At 43.1% G+C, this 26,428-nt stretch overlaps 2 protein-coding genes across 3 annotated transcripts in view; both read left to right on the top strand.

Moving 5' to 3' along the window:
• The window catches only part of KDM5A (lysine demethylase 5A), a 96,143-nt gene extending 91,274 nt beyond the window's left edge, over positions 1-4,869 (top strand). For both annotated transcript variants that reach the window (XM_089671767.1, XM_089671766.1), the window contains exon 28: positions 3,711-4,869. In XM_089671767.1, coding sequence (XP_089527893.1) covers positions 3,711-3,923 — 213 coding nt within the window. In that variant the 3' untranslated portion in view covers positions 3,924-4,869. The remainder of the gene's footprint in view (positions 1-3,710) is intronic.
• Positions 4,870-8,732: 3,863 nt separating this feature from the next.
• SLC6A13 (solute carrier family 6 member 13) overlaps positions 8,733-26,428 on the top strand; it is a 92,655-nt gene continuing 74,959 nt past the window's right edge. Inside the window, exon 1 of the mRNA XM_089671764.1 lies at positions 8,733-8,807. The gene's annotated coding sequence lies outside the window, so the exon portion shown is untranslated. The remainder of the gene's footprint in view (positions 8,808-26,428) is intronic.

Genomic DNA, 26,428 nt, shown 5'->3' with positions numbered 1-26,428 from the left:
TTGCCATACACTAGTTTGATGGCGTTGTGGATTTCATATGCCTGTTATCTAGAATGGACTTCCTGTCTAAACATAGGTGTGGGGTACCCTTTAGTTAAAATGTTGTTCTGCAGAACATCTGTGCAAAATAACACGTGTTGCACATGCCCCTTTATTGAGGGCGCCTCTTTGGTGTCTCTGGACAACTTTATCAAGAACCTCACAGGAGGAAAACGTGCCATTTTGCCCCAGCAAAAGAAAGCTAAAGCTGGCCATAGCTGGATTGAAATTCAGCCAGTTCAGTAGGGTCTGGCTGAATTTTGATCCATGTGTGGCCATTTCTATTCGACAGACATTGATCTAATGATCAATGTATTCTGACAGTGGAAGAGTCCCGCTGCCAGAATACAGTGTCCCAGCATAGAGGATTCTTTTATTAATATAAGATAGTGCAGCGTAAGAAAGTATATGGGTGTAATAACAATGATAAAATAATATAAAGGAATATCAATCAATAAGATGCAAGGGACAAATATAAACCATAAATAACCATCATAAAATGGCTCTTAGTCATGAAATATTAAAATAAAAGTCCATAAATAAATTAAAATTCGACTTAAAAATCATGAATGGACCCCGAGGTGACGCGATTAATCCCGGTGGTATGTCAGTCTTCAGACAGGGTGGTGGGTGGCAACAAATAGATAAAAATGCGCACTCACCAGAAGCGCAAAAAGGTATGCGCAATGTATTTAATCAGGCGGAGGTCTGCCCGGAATCCCTCTTAAGATGGTACGGCTTAGGAGTGGTGGATAACGTCAGGGTGTCCTTACATCCCGGGGTCCACTTAAAGTACGTGCATTCAGCCTCTTCATAAACCAGGGATGGTCACCAGGGGGAGCTCTGGGGGGTTAAAAAGCTCACCAAAGAGCCATAAGGGGAATGCCCATAGTGCAGTGAGACTCCAGTGCGCATGCGCTGAAGTGATGCCACTGAGGCCCGGTCATTCAAGCGGCCGGACATACAAGACCCAGTAGGAAGACCGGGCAAAGATGGAAGAGCTGACAGAGTTCAGTTTGCATGCAAGTATGTCATAATGTGCTAGTATGCCGTGCAAAGTAATACATTATGACTTAAACCTGCAGGGGGACCAGCATTTTTGTTTTTATTATATGACTTTACTACCATTCTGAGCCTCAGACTGGAAAATCTTCTACCTTGGAAGCCAAGGTAGTTCCTTTAGTCATCTAGGTCTAAGCCTGGAGCTCTTCCACTGTAAGCCTTGGTCTCCCAAAGCCCCCAAGCCTGTGAACAATTAATTTTTGCAGTGAGAGGTGCCCCCACTTCACAAAGGGTTAAGGGTTGTCTGTTAGCCTTAGCTACCACCTAGACCATTCAAGTCTCAGAGGCATGGATGATGGACAAAGTATCCAGAGGCTACAAGCTAGTGGTTCAAAATCTACCTCTTGCCCACTTGTCAAGCCTGCCAACATACTTGCAAAGACAAGCAGACCTCTATGCTGCTCTGGCACAACTCTCTCAAGGAATTCTCGCCATGGTACCAGAAAAAAAAAGTAAGGGTTATCAAACCTATTAACCATCCCCAAAGCAAAAGGGAGCATCCACCCAATTCTGGATCTAAAGACACTTGGTTGATTTACTAAAACTGGAGAATGCAAATCTGGTGCAGCTCTGCATAGCAACCAGTCAGCTTCCAGTTCTTTTTTTGTCAATGCTTAATTGAAAAAGTTGAAGTTAGAAGCGGATTGGCTATCTTGCACAGTTGCAGCATATTTTGTGCTCTCCAGTTTTAGTAAATCAACCCCTAAACATCTTATTTTGAGTGCAAATGTTCTTCATTGAATCTATCCATTCAGCCATCGCTTTCCTCTATATGTAGGTCTTTCTGGCCTCTGTCAACATAAAGCATGCCTATTTGCATTTCCTTATCCACGTTACCTGCATTTTAGCAAAATTGGCAGGTGGTCATCACCGTCTGGACTTATAGAGTGCTCTTTTCACCCAAAGATACTTCAAGACTTCTATCGCATTTGGGGAATGCCAGACGTGGACCTCTTGACTTCCAGATTTAACAAGAAATGGAGCAGGTTTGCCTCCAGGTCCAGGGACTCTCTAGCCATAGCAGTAGTAGTCCTGGTGATTCTGTGGAATCAGTTCAATCTGATTTTCACCTTTCCCCCTCTGATGCAGCTTTCTCATCTGAATCAAAACTGAGCTCATACCCATGATACCCATCAGACCAAAATGTCCCAGGCAAAGTTGTGTCCCTTAATGAATAATAAAGAAAAGAGGGTTTTTGAATGTACTATAAAAATTGGTACTCATTGGGGGGGGGGGACAGGTCCCACCCCTGTCATTATGGTTCACTCCTACTGCTTTTTCTCAATACTGGAGCATGATGCTGGTGGGAGGAGTTATATGTGGCAGACTAACAGTTTTGTCTACTAGTGTCCAATCTCTTGTAAGCAGTAGTATAAACCCCCTCTTTTCTCATAATTTAACCTGTCCCCTAATGAACGCCATGAAAAGTGTTTTAGGAAAAGTACGGAATTCAGGTAAACTGCTAAATACAGTTAGGATAAAAGTAAGTGGGCTGATTTATACTACTTTTTTTTTTTTAATGCACACTTTAGAGTTTGTTACAATAAAGAAACTAGAGAATGACATCCTGACTTACAACCTTTCATAGAAGTAAACAAATACATAGGCTACAAGTGTCAATGTTAAACAGGTCAGCACTGGGCTCAACAACCTTACCCCTTCACATTACCAGTGGTATCATAATCGATCAAAAAACTACACATAGAAAAAGATGACATTTTAATAAGTTAATCTACAATATGATAATTCAGTTTAGAGTCTGCTTTGAATTGGCATAAAATTCTGTACTGCCCCTTCTCTGTGGTGTATAAAAGTAAATGTTTTCTATTTAGAGGAGTGAAGGATCATTGCTTTTTGGTACAGAACCTTAAATGTGTTCTATAGACTTTTAAACAGGATCAGCCAGGTGTCAACATTTTTCATGAATTTAAATCTCAACTCATTATTATTAATATTATTATTATTTTACAAAGATAGCCTTGTATCCTGTTATTTACATGTATTCCCTCCCTGTCATTGACCAGGAGTGTCAATTATGACATGGTAATCACGTGAATTTGTAAGCAGTTGTCACTAGAGTGTTTCTTTCTTTGTGTACTCACTGTTCACATAAAAATACTCTTCTTTAAAGCTGAACTTCTGGCAAATAACTATAAAAGACATAAATAAATGTGTTTACAAAAGGTAACCTCACTTGTGAGTACAAACAATACATAATAAATCTTAGTCTAATTTGAAAAATATATCAAGCTAGCAGCTAAATGTATATATTGAAAATGTATAAAAGTGAATCAAATTGTGAAAAGACAAAAAAGTACAAACCAGTCTGTTATAATAAGAAGGAAGCTAGCTGATGCCCACAGACACTAAATTCGGCCTGGGTATCTAGGCTTCACAGACCACAATTCATGAAAGGATGTATTAAGCGTGATTCAAGCAGTCCAGATTGTTTAATGAACTCCTTTTTTTGTGTGTGTGTGTTTTTATTTAATTATGTTTTGTAATGTTCTGTTATCCTCCTGCCCTGTGGCCACCCTGCCTCCAGCATCTCCACCTGTTGCTCTTTGTACATATGTCCCCAGTTTGACATCTTCCTTTGCTTCATGCAGGTTGACTGGGTGCAGTGCGATGGCGGCTGCGATGAGTGGTTCCACCAGGTTTGTGTTGGCGTCTCTTCTGAGATGGCAGAGAACGAGGATTACATCTGCACGAACTGTACTTGCAAGAGAGTCCAGGGACCTTGTCCTCCCTGCCCTCCCAACCTGAGTTGCCCACCAGGGTTTCCTATGCCGAGCATCGAGGTGAAACAGGAAGTCAGCTAGCATCACAGACTCCTCTAATGTAGACTGTCAGCTTCTCCTCTTCTGTAGCTCTAAAAATACCATCCTCTACCTGCGTCTGTTGAGCAGCTCATGTTAAGTAGCCCCCTTTCTGCACCGTGTGTTCTTCATAAGGGGAGGCCTCAGACATGACAGAATTCCATGATCAGTTGGAGAAAAACAGTTATCAAACTGTACCCATGTGTTGGGCTAGTTTTGGACCCTTTTTGCAGGTTGAACTCTGTAGCTTAGAAAAGCATTGATGGCTTCACCCAAATCCTTTTTTTTTTTTTTTTTTTTTTTGTATTATTAATTTCACAACGGTTTCAATGTCTCCTGAATCTTCTTGAAGCAACTTTTTATAATGGATGCCCATTCCCCAAAAACCCGGGCACAATACACAAGGAGTGTCTGCTCGCTCAGGTGATAGTTTGAGTTTTCATTTATGCTTTCTGCGTGGATACTGTAACTTGGATGCAGAGTGATAGAGATTGACCATCATTACAAAGAGCTGGACCACTTTTTAAATGCTTCCAACAGTTGTGTGTCACCGTCATGGTGCAAATCAACGGTTTTGCATCTAATCGAGGAGCTCCTTCATATATGGTTAGTCTTGCTGATGTTGCAGAAAGATGCCGCTTGTCAACGAGGGCAGGTGGAAGGACTGCAGTAGTCATTGGTTTCAGAAAAGCCCAAGGAAGGAAAAAAAAAACCTTCAAACTTTCCTGCCCCTGTCTCCCTCCTGAGACTACTGACTGTTTAAAGATTTTCTCCCATAGTACAAGATTGTTTGTAAACCAGAGATCGTTAAGGAGTCGTTGAAAAGCCTTTTTTTCTTTGTCATTGTTTTTCCTTTACGGTATACATATTTTATCAAAAAAGTTGAAGTGAAAAACATTCAAGACTCTGGGTGGATAGATACATTATTTATAAAAATTTGGTGAACGTTTGCTTTTGGTTTTAATAGCTTGAGTAAAAATCTGGTATTGAGAGACCTAAAAAAAAAAAAGAAAAGGTTTTCTGCTTTTGTCATTAAGTGGTGGGTATTGGGTTACTGGCTGAGAATTTGGTGAGTGCATACAGAAGTTTGATGGGTTTTTAAAAAACACTTTCACATAATAAATGCTATTAGGAAAGCACATATCTTTTAAGAAAGAGGCTGAATGCTTTCCTTTTTTGCCGCCTCACATTTCAGCACTGCACTGCTGCAGAGAACTGCAACAGAGGACACAGTAGAGACCTGGGATCAAAGGGAGGAACCAGTAAGATCTGCTGGAGACCACAAAGATGGACACTCCCAGAAGTGCTGGTTTCTGGTAGATGTCAGGGTAGCAGTTCTCTGCAGCGGTGGCAGGAGAGTAAAGCTGACCATAGATGAATCGAAATTCAATCCATGTGCAGGCTCTCCCGCTTGACAAGTTGATCTATGACCAGCTTTAGATGTTAAGGCTCTTCTTGCCAGAAACATGACAGGAAATGAATGACAGCTGCGTAAATTCAGATTTCCCTCACTTTGTTGTGGCCACAGGACAGAAAGTGAAGGAAAGTTTCCACAAAAAAGAATATATATGGCAAAAAAAGTTTTAGATATATAGAGTGCATTCAGAAAGTATTCAGGTCCCCTTCACTTTTTTTCATTTTTGTTATGTTGCAGCCTGATACTACAGTTGTTTATATTAATTTTTTCTCATTAATGCGCACTCAGTACCCCACAATGCCTAAGTGAAAACAGAGTTTTAGAAATGTTTGCAAATTGATGAAAAAGAAAAAACTGAGATATCACATTGGCATAAGTATTCAGACTCTTTGCAACAACACTTGACATTTAGCTCAGGTGCCTCCCATTTTCCTTGATCATTGAGATGTTTCTACATCTTGATTGGAGTGGTAAATTAAATTGATTGGACATTATTTGGGATAGCGCACACCTCTCTATAAAAGCCTCACAGCTGAAATTGTATACTGTAGCAGAGCAAAAGCCACAAAAAGGCTACAGAAAAAAATTCTGCTACTCTGAAGATTCCCAAGAGCAAAGTATCCTCCATAATTCTCAAATGGAAGAAGTCTGGCACAACCAGGAGCTGGTCACCCAGCCAAGCTGAGCAATCAGGGGAGAAGGGCCTTCGTAAGAGAGGTGACCAAGAAACCGATGGTCACTCTAAACTCCATTGATCCTGTGTGGAGATTGGGCATGTGTTTTGCACTGAGGAGAGGCTTCTGCTTAGCCACTCTGCCCCAAAGCCCAGATGGACGGAGGACTGCAGTGATGGTTGTTCTTCTGGAACTTTGTCCCATCTCCACAAAGTTCCAGATCTCTGGAGCTCAGTCCGAGTGACCATCGGGTTCTTGGTCACCTTTACTAAGGCCCTTCTCCCCTGATTGCTCAGTTTGGCTGGACGACCAGCTCCTGGAAGAGTCCTGGTTGTGCCAAACTACTTCCATTTGAGAATTAAAGAAGCCACTGTGCTCTTGGAAACCTTTGGTGCAGCAGAATGTTCTTTTCTACAGCCTTCTGCAGATCTGTGCCTTGCAATAATCCTGTCTCTGAGCTCTGCAGGCAGTTCTTTGACCCTCATAGCTTTAGCTCTGATACAATATTCACAGTCAGCTGTGAGGCCTTTTATAGAGAGGTTTGTGCCCATGTAATATTTTGGTTTTTCCTTTTTCGTAAATTTGCAAACATTTCTAAAATTCTGTTTTCATGCTGTCTTTATGGGGGTACTGAGTGTAGATTAATGAGAAAAAATGAATTTTAACAACTGTAGTATTGTGCTGCAACATAACAAAATTGAAAAAAAAGGAAGGAGGTCTGAATACTTTATGAATGCTCTGTACGAAGGGTCTTGCACAAATAAAATTTACCAAACTTCCAACAAAGTTTTTATGAATTTTATATAAATGAAGCTATAAGGTCTCGTTTGTTGAATGATATTGCTTTCTGCAGCTTTGAACTATCCTTACACAGATCAGTCTCTCCCCCACATCATCTCTTCTGTTTAGCCGTATGACATGTTTTAATGGTCAATGCTAGGTCATGGTCATTGTATATGTGTTACATTCCTCAATGAAATGCCAATTTACTACATTGGAGTAGGAATTACTGCTTCAAGTTGGGGGGCAGGGGAGTCTGAGGTTAATACAAATCTGAAGTGCTGCTATGAATATGTAGCTATTTATCATATCATTTTCATCAAACTGTTCTGCAATGAATGTGACTGGCATTCCCTGGATTGCGCCTTTTTTTAATAGGAATTACCCAGGCGACTATTTATAAGCCTGTGTTTAATGGGCAGCACTACTCTGAAGAGATGGTGTCACTACCCATTTAGGGTAATGTGTCAGTGTCTACACATAGCCCACCCCCCAAGCATGTATATTTACCCAGCCAAGCTCCCACACTACCTTACCCCTGGCTAACCGAGCAGAGCAGAACCTCCCCCAGAGTGGCCAATTACCCGACCCAAGCGCTAGTATGTGAGCAGGTACTCTGATATCACCGTCCTGTCTAAGCTTTGATAATGGGGTTTAGAGAAGCAGGAATGCTGCAACACCTAGCTAGCAAGGGAGTGTTGATGGGTAAGTATACTTGCAGGAAAAGGGAGAGAGTGAGCTATGTGCAGACAAGATCACTTTGTCCTTAATGGTGACTCTTTCAAGGCTTTCTCCAGGCAAACATGAACATTTTTGTTTTGTAGGTTGATTTGAGGGTCATAAGAAACATGAAACTTGGGTGTTCTAAGAAGCTCTTTTAGTTTTTTTTTTTATTGCTGTTTGTGTCCTAGTTGGAAAGGTCAGCAATAAAAACTTGACAGAAGTTTTAACCCTTTCCCATGCTATCCAAAACTGGAAAAAGTTTGCCTGTGGTCAAACTTTAAAGCTGAAATCTAGGCAGGCAGCTGAATACACAGTTGATGTGCTTTACATTCTCCAGATTTTATAATTCTTGCTCATTATGGGGGCTTTTGTGTGGAATTGATCCTGAGCCACACTCTGTGTGTCCATTGACACACAGAGTGCTTCTCGGCCCTTCCCCTGATTTCTGCTGGTTGGCTGCTGCTGCCCTCTGTCCAGTGAGAAGAGAGAGAGATCGGTGGCGGTCATGCTCAGTGCTGGATCGGGCTCAGGGGCTTGGGGGGCAGTGGGCTGCGTGTAGAAGGTGTGTTTTTTTTTTTTTTTTACCTTCGTGCAGAGTATGCATTCAGTTAAAAAACAACTGTCTGTAGAACCACTCTAAAGTAGATGTAATCACTAATATCCCAGAAAAGCTATGACATGTTAATGTCATTTCAGAAGTTAAGTTTTTAAAACTGCAGCTTTCATTCAAATAGTTGCTGGAGATCCTTCCATGAAGGTCCTTGTTCAGACACCTCCTTTACAGGGCAACTACCGTCTCCCAATTATGCTCTGCACTGTTGCTGTTTTGTGGATATGGCAAGCAGCTGGGCTGACACGTTGCACAAGAATGGTCCACTGTTGTCACTATGATGAAGCAGGTCCAGAGCTATGACATGCAGCCAACACTGGAACACATGCATGTTCACAGGAAGTGGTTTAAAGGGGCTAGAGGAGATCATCAGCACTGAGATGGGTAAAAAAAAAAAAGCAATTGCTTATTATACACATGTAGACAGAGAAAACTGAATGTTATCGATGTAGGATTTGCATTACTTACATTGCATTCTTCTCCAGGCCTATATCTATATAAAGCACAGCAATTTAAACACTTGTAAAAGTCAAACATTCACCTTTATGAGGGAGTACAATGAGGTAACTTTCTATTCTGTGATGAAGTTCTTCTGCTGCAGACACCCTACGTCTCTGAACATCTACGGGGTTCACTGAAAGTCGGACCTTTAACTGAAGATTGTCTCAGGCTGGAGACTGGAGGTGAGATAACAAACCTGCACACTTAGAGATCTTTAATCTTTTCATTTGTTTGTAGATATTGATGTGCTTGGGGTAACATAAAGAAGCCTTAACCACTTCCCGTCTTAACACACACACCCCGCCCACCCCCTCCCCCTCCTGCCTTTTCTGCTCGTGTGCAGTTTCTAGAGCAGCTGTGTTCTTCAGACCCAAGGGCCACTGAAATTGACCCTGTGATTGCTGTGTCCAGTCACAGGGATCACCAATGTAAGCAAAGGCTGCATGGTGCAGCCATTGGATCTCTCTCCTTGCACAGATAGCGCCTGTGAGAGGGAAGAGAGCCATTACAGGCATATGTAAGGAACTATACTGTTACACAATGTTTCAGCTACAGTGTCCCTGATTACTAGCCACACTCCTGTGTTTTGTCACTAAAGTGCTGCCAGCTATATTGTCCCTCATTGATAGTGATACCAGTCATTCTGTCACCAAACCAGTGCATCGAGCCAGTGACTGATTACTGTGTTGCCAGACTAGTGTAACACCAGTGCTAGTGTGCACCAGTGTCTTGATTGCCGCCACACAAGTGCCAGTGTTGACCAGTTAACCAGTGGCAGGAGAAACATTGTTCTGATCACTAGTTACATGAGTGTCAGCAGAGCCAGCATAACCTGATCGCCAACCACAACCAGTGTCCTGGCCACCATGTAAAAAACAAAGATTTAGAAGTAAGGAGGCCTTTGTGTCTGAGCATGACAGAGCAGAGTAGCAAGGAGGAGCTCTCACTGTCAGATTTGTATTCAGAATGTGAACCCCATGGAGAACCGCAGTTCAGAAACAACCTCTGATTCAGAGGATGAAAGGGTCCCTACAAAAATAAACCAGCAGCAGGCAAGCACCACCAGCACAACAGATCTGAAAATGTTAACACCCCTTCAGTTTTTTATTTATTGTCTATATGTTTTCTTCAATTCACCAATGCAATCTTTCCATTCAGTTGATTTCCTAAATTCTGATTTCCATTTATGCCCACCTGAGTGGAAGCCCATCACAGTTGAAAAATGTAAAATCTTTCTTGGCCTTACCTTAAATATGGGACAAAAAATTAATTGCAGTCCTATTGGTCCACACACCCCATTCGCAAATTACATTTAATTCCTCCGTTATGAGCAGGACATGCTTTACAATAATTGAGATTCCTGCAGTTCAATGACCATTCCTTGTGCCATCCCTGAAGTGTACCTGATTATGAAAAGCTCTACAATATTAGGCCACTTAAAAATTACTTTTCTCAATATTTATACAGCCCCCCCCCCGCCTCCTAAAAATCTGCATTGATGAGTCTCCCATACATTTTACAGGCAGACTGGGCATCAAACAGTATATTCCCAGTAAACATGTCAGATGTGGGGTGAAGTTATATAAACTTTGTCACAGGGCCACATGACTTCCACCTTTATGTAGAGAAAGATAGCCAGCTGGAGCCCCCTGGATGCTGAACGTATATGGGTAGCAGCGGGAACTAGTGTTGGACATTGTCTCCCTTGTTCCACCAGGGAAAATTGGACAATTTCTACACTAGCTTGCCCCTCTTCTGACAGCTTGCAGCAAACTGTAGCTTGTGGTATAGTGCAAGTAAATCACAAGGACTTAGCACACAGCTGATTAAGTAGGGGGAGTCGGCAAATTTGTACAATGAAGACATTTTGGCCCTTAAATAGAAGGATTAGCGGGATGTCTATGTCCTTTCTTATATCCACAAAGACACCTCAGTGGAAAGCCAGGGAAGGAATGGTCTGGTGCAAAAACCTAGTTGAAAACACAAATACAATTAATGGGAGGTGTAGATTTAAATGACCAACTGATAAAGCCCTACCTGGCAACTGGAAGATTCACTCACTAGTTTACAAAAGTGTCCATCTATCCCAACTGGCAAATTTACAGCTCTCACACCAACTACAGGACCACAGGAAGAAATGACCGAGAAGAGGTTGTAGCAGTCCTTACCAGCAAGGCCCTGCACGTGAAAACCCATGACACACTTCCCTGATATCCCTCTTACCAAAATAGACCGAAGAGTCCCCCCCCCCTTCCCCCAAAAAAAAATGTTGCATATGCACCAAAGATGGCGCGACACACATTACCAATGTCCCTTACAATCTGGCCTCTGCAAAGTAGACTGCTTCCATCACTACCATACCTCACTACATTATTAGTGATGGTGAAGGTGGTTTTGCTTTGTCTCACAACCTGCATTTTTCCTGTATCTGATGTCCTGTGTACTGACCTGTTGCCTGTTTTTCTCAACCACATTTCTGCCTGATGCTCAACCATTTCCCTGCATACTGATCATGTTTCTGCCTGGTGTCTGGACTGATCTTTTGTCTACATGCTGACCATGTCTCTGCTGCCTGAACTAACTGGCTTGTTACAGTGAAAGAAATGAGTATTTGATCCCCTGCTGATTTTGAATGTTTGCCCACTCACAAAGAAATGATCAGTCTAAAAATCAAATGATAGGTGTATTGTAACACTGAGAGACAGAATAGCAACAAGAAACTCAAAAGAAGTGCATGTCTAACAAAGTATGCACTGATTTGCATGTTCATGAGGGAAATAAGTATTTGATCGCCTATCATTCAGCAGAAATTCTGGCTACCAGGTGTCTTTCATACAGGTAACAAGCTGAGATTAGAAGCAGTCTGTTAAAGGGAGTGCTGCTAATTTAATTTTGTTACCTGTATAAAAGACACCTGTCCACAGGAGCAATCAAACAATCAGATTCCAAACTCTCCACCATGGCAAAGACCAAAGAGCTGTCCAAGGATGTCAGGGACAAGATTGTAGACCTACACAAGGCTGGACTGGGCTACCAAACTATCGCCAAGCAGCTTGGTGAGAAGGTGACAACAGTTGGTGTAATCATTTGCAAATTGAAGAAACACAAAACTACTGTCAGTCTTCCTAGGTCTGGTGCACCATGCAAGATCTTACCTCGTGGAGTGTCAATGATCATGAGAACAGTGAGGAATCATCCCAGAACTACACGTGAGGATCTTGTCAATGATCACCAGGGAGCTGGGACCACAGTCCCAAGAAAACAATTGGTAACACACTACGCTGACAAGGATTGAATTCCTGCAGTGCCCGCAGGGTCCCTCTGCTCAAGAAAGCACATGTCCAGGCCTGTCTGAAGCTTGCCACTGAACATCTGAATGATGCAGAGGAGGACTGGTTGAAAGTGTTGTGGTCAGATGAGACCAAAATCGAGCTCTTTGGCATCAACTCAACTCGCAGTGTTTGGAGGAGGAATGTTGTCTATGACCCCAAGAACACCTTCCCAACTGTCAAACATGGTGGTGGAAACATTCTGCTTTGGGGGTGTTTTTCTGCTAAGGGGACAGGACAACTGCACGACATCAAAGGGACGACGGACGTTGCAATGTACCGTTAAATCTTGGGTGAGAACCTTCTTCCCTCAGCCAGGGCATTGAAAATGGGTCATGGATGGGTGTTCCAGAATGACAATGACCCAAAACACACGGCCAAGAAAAAAGGAGCGGCTCAAGAAAAAGCACATTAAGGTCCTGGAGTGGCCTAGCCAGTCTCCAGACCTTAATTCGATTGAAAATCTGTGGAGGGAGCTGAAAGTTCGAGTTGCCAAACGTCAGCCACCAAATGTTAATGACTTGGAGAGGATCTGCCACACATGTGGCATTCCCATACTTGGGACAAAGAGCAGAATGTGTTGTGGGGTGTAATGCTAAGTATGCCCATGCTGTGGTTTTTTTTTTTGTGGTTTTTTTTTAAATATTTGACAACTTTGTATTAAAAAAATATAAATTTTTTTCCCCCAAAAGTTTTGAGATATAACAGATACAAAGGGTACAAGGAAAATGCATTTTCCTTCCAAGTATTACAAAAACTGGAGGTAAAAAATAACCAAAGCCATCAGAAATTTTGGGGTCCCTTACACAGCAGGCCCGAGAGTGCCCAATCCATTAAAGAGACCCCCATTAAAGCAAAGAGACAGTCCAATCTGATCCAAGAGATTGTCACAAACAGCCCAATGATATATTGCACTATTGGTAAACTCACCTGTTTCCAGTCCTAGGGACACCGCCCGTCCTCTCTGGTCCCCCCCTCTCCCCTCATCATCATGATCTTCAATTCATGGGAGGGGGGGAAGCGTAGGCATCAGAATGCCAGCAGCACCCTTACTAGACACAGGGAACAAAGGTCTACTGATTCATGTAACCTCTGATTGACAGGGTGTATGGTGGGCAGAGCACAGTGCATAGTTGGTCAGTGAGTGGATGGGGAACCCGGGGGTGGTGTACGTGGTAAAGGGGGGGGCGCCAAGTAGCGTTCAGGTAGGGCTGTGTCTGCTTTCTTTGTTAAAGGATAAATTCACCTTTGGAACATGTAACATGTTTCCATAGCCGCAGCTTCCCCTGCTGCCTTTAAAGTTTCCCCGTACTATCTGTCAGATTTGAAAACAATGTGGCAGTGCGGGGCTCCACCCACATGGCTGCGTCATTCATTCACGGACTTCCGTGAATGAATAAACTGCAAGTCCCGACACCCTTAGCGGCTGTGGACTTGTAGTTTTCAAGGAACTACCACGGCACTGTGGAGCACCATGGTAGTTCATTGAAGCTTCCTGTCAGAATATCTGCTTGGCCTACAGGATGTACAAGCAGATAGTCTGACAGGTCTGCAGGAGACCTGCATGGCATCCATGATCTACTGATCGCTGGTGCAATGCTTTCCAGGCTCCTGAAGACCAAAATAAAAAATGCTAATTTTTTTTACCTGCAAAATAATGTGCATTTATTATTTTTGTCAAAAGGCTGAACTTATCCTTTAATGGGCTGGCTGTCTCTGCTTACTGTGTGTCTCAGAACATACAGCAAGTGAATTCCACAGGAGCAGCCGGGCCCCCTACATGTGTATGGGCTGTACCCCCCCCCCCGATGGCGGCCCTGAAAATAACCTCTTATACCTCTTAGAAAATACCCTGGGGTGTTTGCCTTCCAAAATTTGGAAATGTGGTAATTTTGTGTTTCCACTATCCTTGTGGTCCAGGGCCTTCAAATATGTGATAGTCAGGAAATTAGATGGGTAATTTATGCCCCTAGAAAGCCTGAAGATACTTCTTGGATTTTGGACCTTACTATTTGACTAGGCTGTGAAAAAGTATCACACATAAGGTATTGCCGTACTCAGAAGGAGCAGCAGAATGTGTTTTGGGGTGTAATGCCAAGTATGCTTATGCTGTGTGTTGGCAATATATAATTGATTGGCAACTTTGTGTAAAAAAAAAAAAAAAAAAAATAATAATCTTCAAAAACTTTTGACAAAACATTAAATTTTCAAAAGCCTCACTCTGGCTTTCAGGAAATACTTTAGGGTGTTTTCTTACTACTGGATTTTGGGCACCTCTGTGTGTCTAGGTTGTGAAAAAGTCTCACATATGTGGTATCACCATACTCAGGAGGAAGAGGAGTAGAATGTGTTTTGTGGTGTAATTGTAAGTATACATATGCTGTGTGTGAGGTTTAAAGCTGAACTCCCAGCTTTTGGTACACTTTACAAGCTGGCCCAAATGAACTATGTCCCTCATTGACAAGTGCAGCCCCTGTATAAACTGTATGTAGCAAAGGCTACATACAGCATACAATGCTGTGTTCCGGTGCCAGCTGAGACCGTCCTCTCTCAGACTTGGAAAACAATAGAGTCTGTCTGAGCGGCGCTCAGCCAATCATAGAAAGCGATGTCTTCTATCAATGAATCAGTGGCAGAGCTACCAGGGTCTCAAAGGTTGCACTTGCAACAGGACCTTGGAGTTCCTCCACTGTGGGGAGCCCCTGGACTGTGGCTCCACTGCAGGGTGACTGGCTGCGGTTGTAAGGAGAGTGTCTGTTACACTCTCTTACACTGCCAAGCCACAGCACTGACAGCTGCGCCTTCCGCCCCTCGCAGGGACAGGAGATGAGAGGGAGCTCCTTCCTTCACCCCTCTCCTCCTGTGTGTGCCTGTGCCCCTGCCCGCACTCCAATTCCCAGCAGCAATGTGCTCAGAAAGGGGATGAACGGCAAAGAACAGCCTCTGGCAACTAGATCGTGCAGGCTACTCAGCCTGCACGTGCCTCCCTTCTCTCGCCTGCCTCCTACAGTAAACTATTGTATGGGGTGCTGTGTGGACTCTGATGTAGGAAGAGTCTCTGCTTACCAAAGCCCCACCTTACTTCAGAGTTTCCCTTTACATTAGAGTCCACAGATCTCCCCTTTACAGTGAAAATCTGCAGACTCTGATGTAAGGGTGGCGCTCTGTGGACTGTGATGCAAGGAGGGGCTCTGCAGCCTCTGATGTAAAGTGGCTCTGTGGACTCTGATGTAAGGGCGGTGCTCTGTGGACTCTGATGTAAGGGGGCTCAGTAAGCTCTGATATAAGGGGGGACTTTGGTGAGCATTGACTCCTTACATCAAAGTTACCCTTTACATTAGAGTATACAGATCTCCCCCTTACAGGAAAATTCTGCGGGCTCTGATGTAAGGAGGGACTCTGTAGACTCTGGTGTAAGGGGTGTCAGGAACATCAAATTAGGGCCCTCTTCCTCTCATACAATGACATACAGTTCAAAGTACTTTGGGAACACTGCAACACAAATACCTACAGTTGCAAGAAAAAGTATATGAACCCCTTGGGATTATGTGGAGTTTTGCATGAACTGGGCCTAAAATGTGCTCTGAACATCATCTAAGTCACAACAATAGAAGAACACAGTCTGCTGAACATAATACTACACAAACATTAGATGTTGCCATGGTTTAATTGCACATAACATGTAAACATTCACAGTGCAGGGAGGAAAAAGTATGTGTGGCCCTAGCTTAATGACTTCTCCCAGAGCTAATAGAGCCAGGAGTGAGCCAACCTTGACTCCAATCAGTGTGATGATATTGGATGTGTTGCTGACAGCTGTCCTGCCCTTAAAAAACACACACCTGTTTTGGGTTTACTGGTTTCAAGAAGCACTGTCTGATGTGAACCATGCCTCGCAGAAAAGAGCTCTCAGAAGACCTACGATCAAGAATTGTTGACTTGCATGAAGCTGGAAAGGGTTACAAAAGTATCTCCAAAAGCCTTGATGTTCATGTATCCACGGTAAGACAGACTGTCTACAAATGGAGAAAGTTTAGCACTGTTGCTACTCTCCCTAGGCGCGGTCGTCCTGTAAAAACATACAGGACAGCAGGCGCATGAAGGGCAGGTAAGCCCTCGGGGGCTCTCTCTCTCTCTCTCCTCTCTCTCTCTCTCTCCAGGGGGCTCTTTCCAAAAAGCTCAGCAGGCCCAGGGCACACAGAGATCCCGCAGCCCTCCCCAGCATCTTTCTGCTCTGAGGATGGCTGGGATCTGTAGTCCCACATCAAATCCCTGCACACCTACATCAAATCCCTACCTACAAAGGCAGATTTTGAACAATGTGTGAAATGTATTGAAAGCACATACAAACAGGAAATTTCTGATCTTAAACAAGATATTTGTGTGCGTATGGAAGGGATTGAAACCACCGCTGGCGGTCTCTGTAACGCTTTACGAACCCACGAAGAGACCCTTAACTCCCATACAGTTCTTATACAACAGCTCCTGTACCAACAAGATGACATTGAGAATAGGAACAGCCGTAACAATATCCATATCAGGGGTATACCTGAATCCGTTGAACCTAAAGATTTGGCCGCGGCAGCTACCGCCATCATCAATCAACTACTCCAACCTAAAGACACCTACATTGAGTTGGACCGCATACATCGCACGATGGGCCCAAGAAATCCTGATCCATACTTTGTCCGTGACACTTTATGCAGGGTCCATTATGCCATTATGCGTGTGGCCAGCATGCAGGACGCCATCCTATTCAACAATGTGCCGGTAATGCTCCTCCCTGATCTTTCCCGCCAGACTCTAGCTATGCGCAGGGCTCTGCACCCTCTCACTCAGATGCAAGAGAGGCATATCCGCTACCAGTGGCGGTTCCAGTTCCAGCGTCACGCCTCACAGAACGGTAAATCTGTCCATTTCCTTTGGGGACCTGCCTACATTTCTCGGTGTGTTTGAGCTGCCCTAGGTGTCCCTCCCGGACTGGCCCCTTCAACTTCCGACCCCAGGACTCCCTTTTCCCTCCTCCTGGCAGTGGTCCAATCGCAAGAAGAAGCGTTCCAGATCCTCCTCTCAACAGGTCCCGGAGGGATGACCCCTTATCTATGTGAATTGGGAGGCCTCTCCCTTTACTCCTCTTTTTACAGTTCCCACACATTCTGAGGGTTACCCCTGTTAGTTCAATACCTTGTATTCATGCCTTTTATTTGTGCCTGTTGGTTTTCTGTTTTTTTTTTTTTTTTTTTTTTTTAGGAACTGAGGCTGTGGCCTGTGGCTAATCCTCGGTTACCGCCACCGCAGTTTTGCCGTGACGGGCAGGGACACCTTTGGCCCTAGTCTTAGGGGCTTTGGGCCCTTCCTTGTTTGTTTTTTCCACATCCTGTCTTTACCATACTTTGTTTATTTTGATTTGTTGGGGATGGCTTATTTTCTCATGCCTGTTTGAGGAATTATTGAATACGTTTTGTAGAGGCGGTCACCCTTATTTGTAAGTGACCTTCCTCCTAGTTACCATTGGCCTGTGGGAGGCCTGGGTCGGGATCAGATACATGCTCCTTTTTACGTTCCCCACCTAGGCCTTCAGTGTACTGCGTAGTATTACACTGTATGTTATTTTGACAACTCGCCTGTATAGTAGTTTTTCCTTCTCCTTTTTTCTCTTTTTATCTGTTCTTCTCTCGACTTCTCCCCCACTTTCTTTTTCTTTTCTCTTTTCTGGGGTTGGGGGCGATTCGGCAGAATTCTTTTGGTGTGTCAGGAATGGACTTGCCAGTAATGGTGGGACTCACCTGCCTTGTGGGTTGCAGTACCAGGGCTGGCCAGCAGGTGCTCCCAGCAATCAGAGACTCAACCCTGCAACCAGCCAAACACCTGAAACTGCTTATGCAGGTGTATTTAAGTGATGCCCAGACCTGCAGTCTTTGCCTTGGTGTGTGTTTTTCCTGGGCCCTGTATCTTGTTCCTGCATTCCTGTTCCTGTCCCTGTTCCTGTCTTGTTGCTGACCCTGCTTGATCCTGACCTCTGCTGACTTCTCCTGTTCTGATCCCTGGCTTGTGACCCCGACCATTCTCTGCCTGACCCCCTGTACCTACCTGCCTGTTAGTTGCTGTACCCGGCTCGTGACCTGACTACTCTCTGCCTGCTCCTCCTGTTCCTACCTGCCCGTTTGTTATTGACCCGGCCTGCCTGACGATGCTTGCATTGTATGTATAGTTATCTGTGGGTGGTTTGGTTTGTTTGCACTGTGTTATGTTTTAGTATTGCACTGCGTTTATGTATTGTTAGTGTTAATAAATCGTATTGTTTATAACATATCTGAAGCCTGCGTTTCCCTGCGTCAGTCACATACCTCTGGTCATACCCTGGAGCCCTGACATGGTGTCACACTTTTTACCAATTTGTTCCCCCACAACCAATTATGACTCCGATAAAATCTTCTTCTATTAACTGTAGGGGCTTTAACACTCCGGAGAAGCGGAGCCAGATGCTCTACCATTTCCATAAATATGGCACACAGATCTTACTACTCCAGGAGACTCATTTTCGCTCTGATGGTATTCCAGTCCGCCACAATCGTTACTATAATCAGTGGTATCATAGTACTAATCCACAGACTAGGTCTAAGGGGGTGTCGGTAGCCTTTCATCATACCTTCGGCCCGGAGGTCTTGGGACTCCCTAATTGATCCAACTGGTTGTTATCTCTTCCTTAAATTTAAATACCAAGATTTCGTTTTTACAATGGCAAACATCTACGCTCCCAACCTAAATCAGGCTCTGTTTCTTACGGAGGTCCTTTCCCAGCTGTCCACTTTTGGGGGTTCCTGCCTCATTGTCGGAGGGGACTTCAATGTAGCTCTCTCTCCAGATTTGGACACTTCAGCGGGTAAGTCTTCTCTTTCCTTCTCGACCTTATCTCAACGTAAGTCGCACTTGCATGACTTACACCTAGTGGATGTTTGGCGTATCCAACATCCTTCAGAGCGAGACTATAGCTATTACTCTGCAGCTCATGTATCATACAGTCATATAGACTATTTCTTTGCTCACAGTGTTTGCTGGATTGTCCGACTTCATCCTCTCTTGGTCTTTTCTTGTGGTCGGATCACGCTCCAATCCATCTTACAATTCAAGACAGGCCATCATCTGTATGTCATTTTTCGTGGCACCTGAATGACACCCTACTTAAAGATTCTCTCTGTATCGTGGAGATAGAGAAGACTATCCATGACTTTATTTTGGATCACACAATGAACACTACCGGCCAGGGGCGGATTGACAGCTCATGGGGCACCCGGGCAATAGGAGATCATGGGGCCCCTGTGTCCTCGCCCAAACTCAAAAAAGCCTATGAAAATGGTACCAGGGGCATCACATGGGGCCTCCTACTGACCCCGGGCCCTCGGGCAGTGCCTGAATTTCCAAATGGTCAGTCCCGAGCGTTTCATTTCATCGAAGTTTCGAATGTGCCTTCATCAGCCTTTCTGTCCGCTACCATTTCGGTTATCCCCAAGCCGGGTAAAGACCCTTCTCATTGCAGTAGCTATCGCCCGATTTCTCTACTTAACCTGGACGTTAAGCTTTTTGCTAAACTTTTAGCAAACTGTCTTTCCTCTTTTTTTACCACCCTTGATCCATCACGACCAGGTCGGCTTTGTTCAGGGTCGCGAAGCACGGGATAATACATCCAAAATGATTCCATCTTATCTCTTACATCAAACAGCACGGTTTAAAGGCTTGCCTACTCTCATTTGACACTGAGAAGGTGTTCGATTGCATTGACTGGTGCTTTCTCCGTCTTACCTTGGAACAGATTGGTTTGGGCTCGTGGACCCTCGCTCGGATTATGTCCCTCTACTCCCGCCCCTCAGCGCCTGTCCTGGTTAACGGTACGATTTCCTCCTCCTTTCCCATATTGAATGGGACTAGACAAGGGTGTCCCCTCTCGCCTCTTCTCTTTGTTTTAGTAATGGAACATCTTGCACGAGCCATACGAGCTAATGACTCTATACTGGGCATACATACTCCCTCCACGCACCACAAATTATCCTTACATGCCAACAACCTGCTAGTTTACGTTCAACTACTTTTCTCCCTCCCCAGTCTTTTCCACAAATTCCGTAGATTTGGTTCCTTCAGTAACTTTAAACTTAATATCTCTAAAAGGGAGGCCCTCAATATTTCTCTACCTGCTCATGTACTGGCGAACCTTCGGCCTAATTTTTCCTTTCAATGGCGACCTAAGGCTATCACATATCTGGGGGTCCTGATTTCGGCTGATCTTGTTGCTTTATATTCTCTTAATTATTTACCCTGACTTAACGAGATCTATGGGGAGTCCTTGGCCCCTTCTCCGGAAATTGCTTTTCTTTCTATATTACTGGGCTCACGGGCTTCACAGAAGAAAAGTCTGCTGCGTTTCTTCCTGTCTGCAGCCCGCCAATTAATACCTCTCTTTTGCAAATCGGCTGACCCCCCCCCCCCCCCTCTCCCGATGTGGGTCTCTGTGCTTAATGATACCATGCGTATGGAGGAAATGCTGGCGTTTACTAATGATACCTATGATAAACATAAGATGCTGTGGTCGGTCTGGCTTCATTTCTCCTCTTCCTGATGTGTGCGCCCCTGCTACGCTCTAGTGGAGTTATGCCTGGTCCCCCCGACTCGATCTCATTTTGGCTTATCCGCTGGTTGGACCCTGTGCCGCACGCTGTGCTGTGTGCAGCAGGGTTGCTTCCATGAGACATGCGTGGGCAGCTATCCCATTGTTGCTTACTGCCATCCACATTCTCCTCATCCCCTTCTTTCTTTCTTCTCCGTCGATACTTTTCACTGACCCCTTCTTTTCTTTTTCCTTCTGTTTCCCCCCCCCCCCCCTTTTTTCCCTCTCTTTCTCCTCAATTACGGTTTACCATCTTGGTTGTGCGGAGCTCTTTCATACTGGTTCACACATCGTGCCAGGGGATACGCCCCTGACAATCTGTTGTTTTACCTCTGTAATATGGGTTATCGCTCCTTCCCTCTTACTGTTATATTACACTATTTTCATTTACCCGCATGGATCGTAACCACCTCTCTGATGTTTTTCTTTTGTTTATATACTTATACTTGTTTTTTTATACTTCCTATGTTCTTTTTGTTAAATTTACATAAAATAATAAAGACAAATTTGCCTTTAAATGCCAAGGGAACATCTTGAATAAAATAAACCAGTTAGTAGGCACAAAGCAAAAGTTAGTTAACTATTAACCCTTTCACAACCTCCCTTTTGTCACAAAGTGACAACTGCTATATTCACCCTTTATACCTTTCAGTATTGATTTACTGAACGTGCCATTGTCACCAACTTGGGAATATACTATATACTACAGCACACTCCAATTAGGCCACAACATGATATTATCAAACCACCCATTATTTGCCTCAAACTTCCTAGGCCGGGTATCCATTCAAATACCCAGTCCCACCAATTTCCAGTATCCTGATTAATTCCTAAGGCCAACTCATGTAAAGCCTTTATGTGTGATTGTATAGAGGTGGTATGATCACTTAAATCACTTTTGTCAAAATGTTCACAACCATAATTATTTTTAAGCAGTAAATAATCTATAGTCACTCGATTCTGAAGCACAGCTTTACAGGTTCCTTGAAGATCGAGCAACAGTTACTGCAAAGCCAGAGAAGTATGATTAAGACTTTTTGCCATACTACATGCTAAAGCATTAACAGTTCTTGCGTTATATAATGCCAATGCTTTCTTCATGCGTTATATAATGCCAATGCTGGTACTCCTACAATACATACAGCTAAGCTAGTATATTCAGCTTTATAAAACAGTGTAATATCTGATATACACTCTTCTGATGTGACAATCTCAGCATTCCTTCTTGATCTTAGATCCCTCTCCATGGCTTTAGGATGCTCAGGCAATCTCATACTCAAACGGCTCAAAGTACAAGGCCCTCCAGTAATATTGCCTGGAATATATGAATATGTGGTATTTCCACAAGAAAACAACCATCCTAAAGGTAATTTGACATGCTCAATGTGGCTGGGCTGTGCTAAAACATGATTACAGGTCATAGGGTTGTGTACTGAAGTACATGTTCTATTAGACTTACATAAAATTCTATCCTGAAGAGATAGGGTTTTTTTTTAATGTGAGCCATATGTAAATCATAGATGCCAACACCGGGGAATCTTTTCAGAATCGCATGTCCTATTGTAACACACATCTCCTTGGGTAACATTTAACATTTTTATACTAGTCATATTTTCCCAGCATTTAAATGAACCTGGACAATTCCGACAGTACTCATACAATGAAATAAATGGTACATCATCCATTCTTACATTAGTATCATTAGTCATTACTCTGAAAATGTCCATCAACACGGGTGTTGGAGTGGGAATGGCTATCAAACATGTAATTAAGAGATTGATAGGATTAAGCATATCCGTCAGACAAAAATTGGAAACATTCATCACTCTCCTTGCCATATAAACCCAGACATTTTTCGTTTGTTTTACCAGTTCACGTGGATGTCTGTGTTGGGGCACAAGCTCAGTCTTTTGGGGCTGCGGGCAAATGTACATCAAGTCCTGCGAGTGATAATAACGTGCTAATCACCCAAATCGGGAGAAACACAATCACTGTAAGACAACCTATTAAAAGGAAGATTTTCCAAGAGGTTTGTGGATGCAAAAGTATGGACATCTTCATTAGTCTTGGTCCCTCTGTCTTCTAATGGAACTATATCACCTGCTTCTCTCTCTAACATGTCTGCTTCAGGGTGTTCAACACCTGCTTCACCCTCTTTTGTAATCAACACCTCAGGTGGAAGAGAATCTGGGACTTTCTTTACCCTTGACGCATGGATCCAGGCCTGAGAATCTGCAGTCAGAACTGCTGTACATGTCACAGCTGTTATCACTGTGGGCTCCCCATAACATGGGTCCAGGACCTTTTGCTTATGTAGGGCTTTAACAACCACATGGTCTACAGGCTTGATGTGTTGGTTCCTGTGAGGGAAGCGGAAAAGAAAGAGATACATCACCGTAGATACCATTCAAGAGCCTTATAAGATTCGTCACATATGCTTCTCGGATCAGCTCTAAATCTCCAGGTCCATGGGGTAGGAAATGGTCTGCCCATTAAAATTTCAAAAGGTGACAATTTAGTTGTTTTGTTTGGTGTCATCCTGATTTCAGCCAACACTGCGGGCAACTAAGTCTCCCACTTAATAAATGTACCCCCAGTAGCTTTTCTCAACTTTTGTCCTGTTCATCCTCTCTACCATTCCTGAACTCTGGGTGATAAGGGACGTGACACTGCATAACCATTAGTTTGGCTACGTGTTGAGTCACTTTGGATGTGAATGCTGGGCCCTTGTCTAAATCAATCACACGTGGACATCCCCATCTTGGAATGATTTCCTTGCACAAACTTTTGGCCACAGTGGAGGCATCCTCTTTGTTAGTGATTAAAAACCTCCAGCCATTTTGAAAATGTATTCACTATAACCAGCAGATACTTACCTCTCTTGTTGTTAGGCATGTGTGTAAAATCAATCTGTAATTCTTCAAAAGGACCCTGCGGTGGAAGAAGATGGTCATGTTGACCATACTGCTTTCCTGTATTATTGTTCCTCAAATAACACACCTTCCTAACTGATCTTGCACCCATTGTGACAAATTATGTGTACAAAAATGCTTTTTCTTTTCCTGCATCCTCTGTGCCCTATGCCATGAAACTGTGCAATAAACACCGGTGCACTGTGCTGAGGTACCCTATGATCCCCTCTTTGGACATTAGACCATTCTGGTCCAATGTCAAACCTTTGTCTTTCCAGTACTGAATATCCTCTTTTGTGGCTGTGTACTGTATTTCTTTGAGTAAGTGTTGTTCTAGGATTATGGGCTGCTCTAACATAGTCAAAACAAGACTGGCAGACTCCTGTGAAGACTGCAAAGCAGCTTCCTTGGCCGTACGGTCAACCAATGCATTACCCAGAGCTATGGGGGTCATTTAAAGATGTGTGGGCTTTACATTTGATAACAGCAATAGTACAGGGTTTGTGTATGGCTTCTAAAAGATCATTCACTAAAGATGCATGAGAAATACCGTTACCATCTGCTGTAACAAATACCCTTCGCTGCCAAATCTTGCCAAAATCATGTACTACACCAAATGCATATTTGGAATCTGTGTAAATGTTAACATCTTTCCCTTCAAATAATTCACAAGCACGGGTCAGGGCTTTGATTTCCGGAGCCTGTGCTGAGAGATAAGGCAGGGGCTTTGCTTCCCATACCTTATCTGGGAGTTGGACAACTGCATAACCGGACAAGTAGACATTGTCATTAGGTCTTGTGCATGATCCATCTACAACAATATCAACACTCCCTTCTACTGGCTCTTCTAACATGTCATGCCTGGGAGTAGTGTCTTCATGTATAATTGAAACACAATCATGTTCCTCGGGAGGAATGTCAGATTCTGACTTCAAACCAAGCATGCCGTCTAAAACAGCAATTGGTCCTGAACTTGGAGAGGAGTATTTAATAGATAAATTAACATTGGTGTGAACTGGCTCTAGGATTGAGGCATCATCAGAAATGCATAGTACCGCAACACTTCACACTGTGTTTGGTGGGCTACCTTGTGTTCCAGTAATGATCATGTTACACCAAAGCAATATTGTAAGCAGGCCCATAGTCCACTGTTTCTAATTAACACCCGTGTCTAAATATCTGTAGATTTTATCTCACAAGTTGTTCAGCAAGGTTGCCCATTGGAACACCCTTTATGGAAATAGATACAAAACAGATAAACTAAGGATCTTAATATGGGACAGTAGGTCATATTGGTTTACCTATGGATCATAAGATTGCGCTTCTAAGTATTATACCAGAGGGTATGTTATCCCCAATGCTTAAATTAATAGTTATACTCTTACTTTTTCTAGCCCAAAACTGATAGCTCAGAATTGAATGTCCCCTATCCCACCAACATTTCTTCAATGGCATGATATGGTTTTAAAAAAACTCTTAAAAGAGAAAAATTATCATACCAACATAGGGGCTGTGTACAAAAATTTTATAAAATATGGTCCTCCTGGCTTGCTGTTTATCCATTGCCGGTTATTCCGTTACCTAATTTTATAACATTCTATCTGTGTTACTACTCATTCAGGTGTGTTTCTGGATTTTTTTTTCCTCTGTTTATTTTTTGTAATGCTATGATATGTGGCTTGATTTCCTGTACTGGCATATGGGGCTGAATTGACATACTTGTTAATTATTGTTGATGTTAATTATTTTATAGGTATGAGTGAGATATGTTTATGGAACATACTGTTTTGTCTTTTTTTTATTTTCTTTGATATTGTTGTAAAAACAACAAAAAAAAATAATAATATGGAATATCAAACACAAGGCTAATGTTCAAATTATAGCTACTCACTGAAAATGTGCTTGCTTTGCTTTGTGAAAGCTGCAATAAAAAGAACTGTAATAAAACCTAATAAACTGCAATAAAACCTAACAAACTGCAATAAAACCTAGCACTCATATTTTAAGGGTAAATTAATTTATTATTGTTATGAATGCTCTATTGGCTCTTAGTAACCTGGGAGGTAGCAGTGTGCGTAGGTTTGATACTGCAAAGAGAAAGAAATATAAACATGGGGAAAGCATTCAAATTCTATTCAAATAGTGTACCTAGTGGGGCTTGAATCCAGAACTCCAGCACTCCAAGACCATGGTGGTAAACTCTAATTTGAAACATTGCTTTACTTAGCTCCAGCCTGAGGTGACACCAATGCACACTGCTGGTTACTCGGTATAATCTTTAGAATGAGTCTGGTGTTAGTTTCCTCCCACATAAACACCTCTATAAATACTCTAAGTTAAAGATTTAGGTGTCTGTTTATGAACCAGCAGTAATAGATCGCTGCTCAGTTCTCCGGCATTTTCGGAGAACACAGTTCTCCTGTGAATGCAGTTTATGAAGCAGTTCTCCGAACGAAGGGAGAACGATCTCCAAACGCTGGAGAACGGTCTACAAACTCTGGAAAACGGCTGATTTTACTATAATCTCGTGAGATTACAGTAAAAGATCAGTTTACTAAACAGAGGTAAATTATCTCTGCTTAGTTTGCGGTCCCTCTGATTCTCCAGCTCTGGGCTGGAGAATCTGGAGGGAGAACACAGATCTCCAGTGAAGGGCTGACATGATCTCCGGAGTGTCATAAACTGTGAATGACCAGAGAATAGCTGAGATCCGTTGAATCGCAGCTATTCTCTGTGTCATAAAGGGACACCTAAGCCACTAGAACTAAGTGCAAAGAGATATTTATATATACCAAGACTGTAAGATATTAGCTGCAAATAAACTTGGGTTATATCAGCTTCTTATTATTTTGGTAAAATGTTTATTCAGACACTTTGTCTGTTCAGTTAAATCATTTTAATAC

Source organism: Staurois parvus, unplaced genomic scaffold (assembly GCF_062004578.1).
Source record: "Staurois parvus isolate SC_StPar_1 unplaced genomic scaffold, SC_StPar_1.0 ptg000114l, whole genome shotgun sequence".
Lineage (NCBI taxonomy): Eukaryota > Metazoa > Chordata > Amphibia > Anura > Ranidae > Staurois > Staurois parvus.
This window is presented reverse-complemented; position numbering and strand designations above follow the sequence as displayed.